The sequence below is a fragment of the Cervus canadensis genome, chromosome 14 (assembly GCF_019320065.1).
Source record: "Cervus canadensis isolate Bull #8, Minnesota chromosome 14, ASM1932006v1, whole genome shotgun sequence".
Classification (NCBI taxonomy): domain Eukaryota; kingdom Metazoa; phylum Chordata; class Mammalia; order Artiodactyla; family Cervidae; genus Cervus; species Cervus canadensis.
Genome location: NC_057399.1, coordinates 62,695,422 through 62,704,931, shown reverse-complemented (window position 1 = coordinate 62,704,931; position 9,510 = coordinate 62,695,422). Strand labels below are relative to the sequence as shown.

Sequence of the window (9,510 nt, the reverse complement as noted above, 5' to 3'; positions counted from 1 at the left end):
TTCAGCTCCAGTATCCACCATAAAAGTTGTTGATTGGCCCCCTACTTTCATCGTGACCATGGGCTCCCAGGGGCCCAGGATCAGGGAGCCCTGTCTTCCCTGGTCTGATTCTGCTCCAGCCAGGTCGATGAGGTTCTGGACAGCGAGGTTTCTTTGTTGGGTTGACTGAACCTCTTTGACCCTTAAGATGTCCCTCTGCGGTGGGGGCACTCATCTCTCCAGGGCCCGGTCTCCTTGCAGTGGGCCCACTCGTTGTAGCATAGTGGTGGTCTCTGCTCAGCTTCCCCTTTCCATGTGGGAACGGACTGCCTCACTGGATCTGAGCTCCTCAGTGCCGCTGCTAGCAGGGCCGCTTTCGGTTTCATCTTCTCATCTGTTTCTTGTTGGGCTTCATGGTCTCAGTTCATGAAGACTTTGCTACCTCCAGGAGCTGTGTGGCATTCATCCCAGTGAAGCCTTCTAGCTTTTGGAGCTTCTGTTGGATGTCTGCACAGGATTGAGCCACAAAGGCAGTGTTAATCATCCATTGATTCTCGGCCATCTCAGGGTCGAACGGGGTGTATGTCCGGAACACTTCACATAGTCTTTCATAGAAATCATTGAGGGTCTCATCTGCTTTTGGATTATTGTTCTAATTTTGGACATTTGGCTGGGTTTTTTTGCTCCCACTCGAAGTCCATGTAGAAGGGCATCATGGTAGCGACTCAGGGTTTCTTGTCCTTCTCTGGTTTGAAACCCCAATTAGGTCTCATCTCTGGCATCGCTTCTGGTGCCCATTCTTCCACATCTAAGACCTCTGTGGGGCTTGTCCTCGGGGCCATTTTGGGGCTTCTGTCGAGATGCATCACCTTTCCTCGGTGAAGAGAGACATAAGGAGCTGGTGACAGATGTCCCATGTAGGCTGATGGGTGTGGAAAGTGGACTCTAGGAGGTTAGTCATAGGCTATGGTTTATCAGAGTATACTGGGTTACACTGTTTCCAGTTTAGGAGATCAGTAGTCCTGAAGGGCTGGTAATAGAGGATGGAACGACCAGGCTGGACTGAGCTGTCCTTGTTCACTTGTTGAGGACCTTGAGTTTCTTGCAGTGGCATCTGATGGGCTGTGGCGAGCTGGTTAGATTGTTTAGCTGAGCAGAGCCACTTCCCTACTGGCTCGGGGCTGGAGTCTTGCTCATGAGGTGGTGCAGGGGACACGGTGGGGGGGGGGGTGGACTGTCTGGCAATGAGTCTGGCGCTGGCTGTGCCAGGGCTTGTGGAGTCAGGGTAACATATGGCAGGGGCAGTAGTGGGTCTTCCACTGGATCTCCCTGGAATATAGGTTTTTTTCCTTCTTTCTTTTTTCTGAGTGATTGTGCCACAAATACCCTACTCTGTCCCTGTCTATTCATGCAAAATCTTGCCCATAGGGGAAGGGTCTGTGCTATTAGAAGCCGAGTCTATGTATGGAAACTGATCTGGATGTCCTGGAGTCCCAGCGACTACCTGGCACACTGCTTGGACAGCAGGCAGGTGGAGCGCACCCTCTGGCGGCCACCCAACGTTAATGGACGACCAGTGGCACTCACGTAAATTAGGACGCTTCCTGGGGGTCATCCTGACTCCGTAATCTCCTACAAAGCCCTTCTTAAAGTTCTTTATCATGTGATCTAAACCTGTTGGCTTAAGGAACTTCCCCCCCACCCCATGTTGACAAATGTAATCTACCTGGCAGGGTTTTGAGGAAAACCTAATCTCTTAGATGACAGCTCAAGCAGTCAGTCCACAGAAGAATAACGGGTAACCAATAATTTCTCCCTCCCTGTGTATCCCGCCCTGAGTCGGTGACACACAGACAGACAAGGGTGGGGGCCCCCTCAAAACAGGAGACCATTCAGGTGCCCACTCGGCCGTGCTCCCCGGGTGAACTAAGGTGCCTCTTAGCATTAGCAGATCAGTATAAACCCCTGATCCGGATCTGTCTCGCAGGGAGGGACAGGGTCCCCCAGAGGCAGACACCACCTTGAGCTGTATGAAGTCACCAGGGAACCGCAAGCTAAGGCCCACTCGGACTCCGTAGCCATGAAGGCCTTGAAGCCACACAATCGAGCCTGAAGTGCAAGCGAATCAAGCCGCACACTCATTCATGTTCATTTTTCTTCCACCTGGCCGCTCTCCAGAGGGAGATCTAAGACACCTCTTAGCTTTGGCAGTTTGGTATAAACCCCTGACCTGGACCAGCCTCACTGGGAGGGATCGAGTCCCCCAGCGACTGGCACCATCTTTCAGTCTTATGAGGTCATCACAGAACTGCATGTTTTGGACCCTCTCAGGCTCCCCAGTCTGAGGACCTCACTGTTACTTCCTTCAATCAGCAATCATGTATACACAATCACTCGGAGGTTATCACAATACCTCCCTTTTCCGGCGTCCCCAGGTCTCCCTATCTGATTCTCCCTTCCTGGGAGCTCCAAGGAGGTGATCAGTCTCCTCTTCTACCCGGTAGGGTAGGATTCCCTGCTTGGGGATGGGCCCTGGGGTCTTACCTTTTCCTGTGGCCAATCCTGGTGAGTTGGTCGGGTCCTCCAGTGAGTCTGGTCGGGGCTTAGCCCTCCGGAGAGTCAGAATGCCGATCCAAAAGAGAACCCAGAATACCGTCAGGTGGTGTGCCTCCTCGTTCATCTTGGGGCTCCTCTGCTGAGCCACCAGTCCTGCGGCTCAAGGGGCCAGCATGGTTGGAATCTCGCTGGGGCCTCCAGAAATGTTTCAGAAACCAGTGCTCAAGAAACCAAGCACCGCACTCAAGAGAGCTGGAGACTTCAGGTTTATTACGCTGGCTTCTGAAACTTGGGTTGGCATCTGCAAAGTAGGATGTAATATCTCACAAGGTCCTTTCCAGCCAGTAATCATAACAATAGCATTTATGGAATCACAACCATTAGTGTTACCTGGTCTCTGCACATCAGCATTTTATCTAAAGAGGATCTGAGACGTTGAGTAATTGTTTCAGTGGAAAAAAAAGAGATGAAATAAGTTTTTTGTTTCCTCTCCTAAGAATAATGAAGATAAAGAGAACAGTGAGCAGGCCTGAATATTCTTTCTTTTCTTACTTTAACTGATCCTAACTCTTCATGCCTGTAAGTAAGTTTGCTTTTCTGCCCCCTAACTCTGCAGCAGCTACATTTTGCACCTATTATCCTTTGACTGTATGCTAAATACAAACTGTATCTGGTGCTCATCTTTATAGCACACTCTTCCCCTTGTAGTTCTTCTTTCTTACATATCAGACAGAAGGCCACAGAGCCACAAATTGTCAGACTCGATTACTGGGTTACTGACACCAGCCTATGACTGATTTTGAAACAAAGCAAGAGGAAGAAAACAAGCTCCTCTTTAATGGCTGAGCATTAAAGCCATTTTTCTGTTTCTTTCAAACTCCGTCTCTGTATTTTTTATTTGGCTTCAGTGGGCAAAGAAAGCCGAGTGTTTGGCCAGCAAAGTAATCAGTTCATATTCAACATGTTGGTACCATCAAGTAGCTCTGAACTGGAACAGGGACCTGTATGTCCTCCCATGAATCCCACAGCCCAGGTAAGCTCCTGTCAGCTTCAGATTCTGAATAGGAACAAAATATGGTAGTTGTAGTTCCCATTTCGGGATTTCAGAATCAGGAGACAGTTCCATATTGGAACAATCAAATCAGCGAATCCTAAGGGAAATCAGTCCTAAATATTTGTGGGAAGGACGGATGCTCCAATACTTTGGCCACCTAATGAGAACTGACTCATTGGAAAAGACCCTGGTGCTGGGAAAGTTTGAAAGCAGGAGGAGAAAGGGGCGACAGAGGATGAAATGGTTGGCTAGCATCACCGACTGTATGGCCATGAGTTTAAGCAAGTTCTAGGAGTTGGTGATGGACAGCGAAGCCTGGCTGTGCTGTCCATAGGGGTCGCAAAGAGTCGGATACGACTCAGCGACTGGACTGAACTGAGAACGTGCCCATCCATATAACTGTTGGCGGCATCAGTGAAAATTAGCTCGGCGGTTTGGTTTCCAAACCAAGACCAAAAGTGCAGTCGCTAACAATAATGCACCTGACACTCTCACTTGCCCAACCAGCTCAGGAAAAAGAAACTACGATTGGAGGCCTTAGGAGATGACGCATTTCCGGCGCGCTGCGGAATCCGGAAGGCAAGGAGGCCCCGGAAGCGTGGAGGCGGGGCCTGAGGTGGGCGGGCGCCGCTGAGGCTTCGGGTGCCGGCGCCGAGCTTCTGCCGGGAGCTGAGATCTGGGGCGAGGCCTCTTTCCTCGCGGCGGCCTGTAGGGAAGCGGGGGTGGGGCGGGGCCTTCTGACTACCCAGGCCCGCCGAGGAAGAGGTGGGCAGGTACCTGAGTTGTTTTCGGTTCGGCGGCTGTGGTTGCGGCCGCTGCAGTCGCGCTCTTGCTGCCTCAGCATCCCTCACAGCCAGCGGAGGCCGCTGGCCTGCCGCTTGACCTGCGGCCGTTTTGGGCCGCAGAGCCCATGAGAGCGCGGGCCCGGCAGCCGCATTTGCAGCTGAGCTGTAATCCCGGGGCGCCCGGAGCCGACGGAGGCATGACCGCAGCATGAACGCGGAACCTCCGGAGGAGAAAGCAGCGTCGGAGGCGGAGGCAGGAGCCATGCCGGAGAAGCGTGCGGGCTCGCGGGCTGCGGGCGGCAACTCGGTGAGCGTGGGCTTGGAGGCTGGACGCGTTGCTCATCCCGAAACCCGGAGTCAGGGGAGATAGGGCCGTGTCGCGGCCGGAGTCCAGGGCCGCCCAGTGCGGGACTGGGGTCTGGTTCCCCTGGGGATGAGACCGTCGGCTCGGCGCAAGGGCTCTGGGTCTCGGAAAGCTTTTCCTTTTCCGACTCAGCCAGCCGACTTCATCACTGCTAGGCTTTCCTAGCGTTGCTCACCGCTAGATTAAAATTTAGGCGACTGGTTGTTTCAGAAGACGCCCGATGTGGGATTGTGAATATAAGTAATTTGATTTTTTCAGAGTTCTCCATACACGTGACAGCCGGTACTGCTTTCATGGTGCATTTCTGGCTTGAGCCAACTTAGAAGATGTGCGGAGAGCATTCAGAACCTGCCTTGGGCCCTGGATCCTGGACCCGGAAGGTGGCGTGGAGGCTGGGCAGCTCCTTCCTGTTCCTTCTTGGTTCTCTAGGCTGTCGCTGCAGCGTTTGGTGAGCAGGATTTCAGAGGGAGCTGCCGAGCCCAGGGCCCGGCTGAGGAGTTTATTCAGGCCAATCCCTTTAACAGTTTCACGTGAGATTCAGATGACTTCTGAAGCACTGGTTTTATTGGCCTGGGTTGGCAGAACAGGCTTTGTCCGTGGCGTTTAGATGACTGACGGTGGAACTCTTGAGCATACAGTGTTATTTCTTAAAATATTTTTTTGGAGTCTGTTTTAGACAGGAAACATAGAAATGGTACAGTGAATACAAACTAATGCCAACGAGACTTTTTTCCAAAGAAAAATAGAAACTTTAGGAAAGTTAAATTATATGCAATCGACCGGGTTTAATTTGCTTTTAAAGAATGCTAAATGATGTTGAAGACCCCTTCCTACCCAAATGACTTTTTATTTTTAGAAAAACAAAAACCCTTAAGGGTTCCTCATTTCAAAGATAAGATTTCTGAAAAGTGGGAAGGTTTTTTGATAGGAGGAGGGAAATTCTATGGAATTGGGTTTTTTCGTTTTGTTTTTGATTACATAAAAAGTAAGCTTGTCTTCCTGCCGCTTAAAGGAGACCAAATTGCCAGCTCCTCCTCCTGTTTTTGAATCAATAGACATAATTACTGACCATTGGCCAAGGTACTAACCTTGGAGGTAGTCTCCTTCATCCTTTTCCATCTTTTCATCTAATACATTAATAAGTCTATCTAAGTTTACCAGGTAAAGATTTTAGGTTTGTTTGTTTGTTTGTTTATCCTTTCTGCATTCCTGTGTTTCAGTTCCTCAGCATTTTTGAGCTAGGTTTTGACTTCGATACTGTTGCTTTACCATCAGGTTGCTCTCCACCTTATTGATTAGTGGAATCAAGAATGTAAATATGATCATTACTGCTGTCCTTAAATTGGCTTCTTGTATAAAAAAATAACCTGACAAGTTGACACATTATAGCATAATGATTAGGTGAGTATGCTTGGAATTTCCCTTTGCATCTTTTATTACCTATATAACTACGGCAAGTTATACAACCTTTCTCAATATTTTGGACATAAATGATTTGTCAGAATGTATAAATGATCCCTGACAGATAAAAAACGTTCAGTTCTCTCCCATGTACTAATCTATACAGGAACTAGACCCCAACCTAAAAATTAAGATTGCTAAGTTTATGTGCTTTAGAGCAGAAACTTTTGAGAGATGTGTATTCAATGAAACTGAGACAGTTGATTCCCTGATAGGAGTCTTGATGCTAATTAGGAATAAATTGATTCCTGTCCAGTCTTTCCTTGTCTCTGAGGGTGCATCTAGTCAGTGTTGATACATTGCAGTGAATACTGACAATGAATTTTGGTGCTTGCTTTGTTTAGTGAGATCAGTAGAATGGGCAGGTAACAGAGTTCATCACGTTTTGTAATGTGTGTGGCCTGGGAAAGAAGCGTATGCCTTTAATATGCTTGTGTCATATGCCAGTACCCCCAAATCATGAGTCTTTCCTGCTTGTAGTTTCTTTCTAGTGTTGCTAACTGGTGCTACATTCTTTGCCTCCACTCCCCACCCCAAGTTGTTTAGCAACTAAGTAACAACAAGGATTGGTTCATTTTGATGTGTTGGCACTTCCTTATACCTTGATTCTATATATTAGTGTATTCATCATTTCAGGTTCTTAGATGCTACTAATAATCACAAGCAAGACTGCCCATGTCCAGGGGTTTGGTTGAACCGTTTTCTATCTTGTTTGACAAAGAGATGTATTGACGTGGATAATAGAAGGGACTCGCGTGTTCATTCTGAGAGATTCTAGAAAAGGGAGGTCTGTGTGTAGCGAACAAGTCCTTGTTTTAGGGTCCTTTCTTTGCTGTCTCTCCTCAGTTGGGTGTGTATCTAACACCTTGAAATATTGTGTCAGAATTATTTGTATTATCTTTGAAAGCATATTTCCTATTACCAGGTAAAGGCAAATTCCTTTTGGAGTCATTTACCTTTGAGCATCTAATGAGAATTAAAGATCTGCGGCAAAAAAAATACAACTGAATTTAGCATACTAGGTATTTCCCAGTGTTCATGAACTAACATAGAAGCAACCTTTATGTCCACTGACAGGTGAATGGATATAGAAATTATACGTATGTATGATGGAATATTACTCAGCTATAAAAAAAGAACACATTTGAGTCAGTCCTCATGAGGTGAATGAACCAAAAGCCTATTGTGCAGAGTGAAGTAAGTCAGAAAGAGAAAGAAATATTGTATATTAACACATGTGTATGGGATCTAGAAAGATGGTACTGATGAACCTATTTGCAGAGCAGCAGTGGAGGTGCAGACATGGAGAACCGACTGGTGAACACAGTGGGGGAAGGAGAGGGTGGGATGACTTGAGAGAGCGGCATGGAAACACGTGCATCCCCATATGTAAGATAGATGGCCAGTGGGAATGTGCCATGTGACAGGGAGCTCAGCCCAGTGCCCTGGGACAGCTAGAGGGGTGGGAGGTGGGAGGGAGGGAACACGTATGCCTGCGGCTGATTCATGGTGATGTACCAGCACAATGTTATAAAGCAATTCTCCTCTAATTAAACTTAAAAAAAAAGCCAGTACTAGGATACCACCTAAGATCCCTGATGGACGGCTTCTTAGGATCAGTGCCGTTCTGGTTACATTTGATGTCTGTTTACTTGATTTTCCTCAGATTGTTTCAGAGAGGCCCGTAAGGACTAATTTTTATTTACAAGAACAACAATGTCATATGGGCAGAATGGAAATAATATCAAAGAGCAGTTTGTTACCAAAACAAACAAACAAACAAACAGAAAAGGCTGAAATCACTAGATATGTTTTGTTTGTAAAAAATTAAAGAGGGGACTTCCCTGGTGGTCCAGTGGTTAAGACCCCTTGCTTCCACTGTAGCACTGGGTTGATCCTTAATCAGGGAACTAGGATCCTGTATCCCACATGCTGAGTGGTACAGGCCAAAAAAAAAAGAAAAAAGTGAAAGAGGTCCTAGGGACATTTTAGGGGAAATTTATTTTTAAAAATAGCTTTCTGTTCTTAACACTATTAGGAATCAGTATGTCATTTCAGTAATAAAACAGTACTGGGACAGTCGTGCAACCAAACTCTGTTGAATAAATGACAATAGAAAAAAGATTAAAAACATTCATGAGTAGCTGATCTATTGTGATTTTTGAGTAACCACATCATGCTTTCCTAGCAGAGACATTTATACTTAGACATAGCAGAGACATTTATACTTTCATACTTAGAATTATGCAGATGTCTAGACAGCTTTCAGTTATTAAGCCCGGTCTTTTTCAGAACACACACTTACAGTTGTTTTTTTGTACTTAGGCCTGGTAAAGGCAGGATTTTTCAGAATTTGCTTCTTTGAGTATCTGAGCATCCTTTCCCTCTGTTTGTCTTACCAGATTAAGTCTTCAAAGACAGGGACTACAGCAGTGTATCTTTTAATCTAAATATTTAGGCAATCATCAGTAAATGTATTAGAGAAGTAAATCAGTCAAGTTTAAAACAATAATTAACGATTATCAGTGAAATTAACTTGTTGCTGTTATATGATGTTTTGGTTGACCTTATAAAACAAATTGGAGGGTTTTGTTTCATTCTCTGAAGAGTTTGTGTAAGACTGATAATACAGTTATAGAACTTTGTAGTTCTTCACTTATTTGGACTAACGTTTTACAACAATTCAGATTTTCTGTTTGATTTTTTATTTTTTTCTGTCAGTTTTAGTAAGTTGTATTTTGCTGGGAACTTATCCATTTCATCTAAAATTTCAGATTAATTGGCATAAAGTTGTTCCTAACAGTCTCTTAGGCTCTTTTTTTTTTTTTTTTTAAATTTATTTTTTTATTTTCCAGTGGGTTTTGTCATACATTGATATGATTCAGCCATAGATTTACACTTATTCCCCATCCCGATCCCCCCTCCCATCTCCCTCTCCACCCGATTCCTCTGGGTCTTCCCAGTGCACCAGGCCGGAGAACTTGTCTCATGCATCCCACCTGGGCTGGTGATCTGTTTCACCATAGATAGTATACATGGTGTTCTTTTGAAACATCCCACCCTCACCTTCTCCCACAGAGTTCAAAAGTCTGTTCTGTATTTCTGTGTCTCTTTTTCTGTTTTGCATATAGGGTATCGTTACCATCTTTCTAAATTCCATATATATGTGTTAGTATGCTGTAATGTTCTTTATCTTTCTGGCTTACTTCACTCTGTATAAGGGGCTCCAGTTTCACCCATCTCATTAGGACTGGTTCAAATGAATTCTTTTTGACGCTGAGTAAAATTCATGGTTGTATATTACCACGCTT

At 45.9% G+C, this 9,510-nt stretch overlaps 1 protein-coding gene and 1 long non-coding RNA gene across 4 annotated transcripts in view; one reads left to right on the top strand and one right to left on the bottom strand.

Moving 5' to 3' along the window:
- Positions 1-659: 659 nt before the first annotated feature.
- LOC122452897 lies at positions 660-4,218 on the bottom strand. Its single transcript, XR_006272877.1, has 4 exons — positions 4,072-4,218; positions 2,926-3,027; positions 2,524-2,836; positions 660-848 (listed from the first exon to the last, which is right to left on the bottom strand). It is a non-coding gene; the product is annotated as an uncharacterized LOC122452897 (long non-coding RNA).
- Positions 4,219-4,290: 72 nt separating this feature from the next.
- The window catches only part of MFSD14B (major facilitator superfamily domain containing 14B), a 122,068-nt gene continuing 116,848 nt past the window's right edge, over positions 4,291-9,510 (top strand). The window contains exons 1-2 of one of the 3 annotated variants that reach the window (XM_043486677.1): positions 4,295-4,681; positions 4,997-5,186. Coding sequence is in view for 2 of the 3 variants with exons in the window: in XM_043486676.1 (XP_043342611.1) it covers positions 4,583-4,681 (99 nt within the window). In the remaining variant the exon portion in view is untranslated. Of the gene's footprint in view, positions 4,682-4,996; positions 5,187-9,510 lie in introns of all 3 variants that reach the window. The other 2 variants (XM_043486676.1, XM_043486675.1) reach the window with 2 other exon arrangements.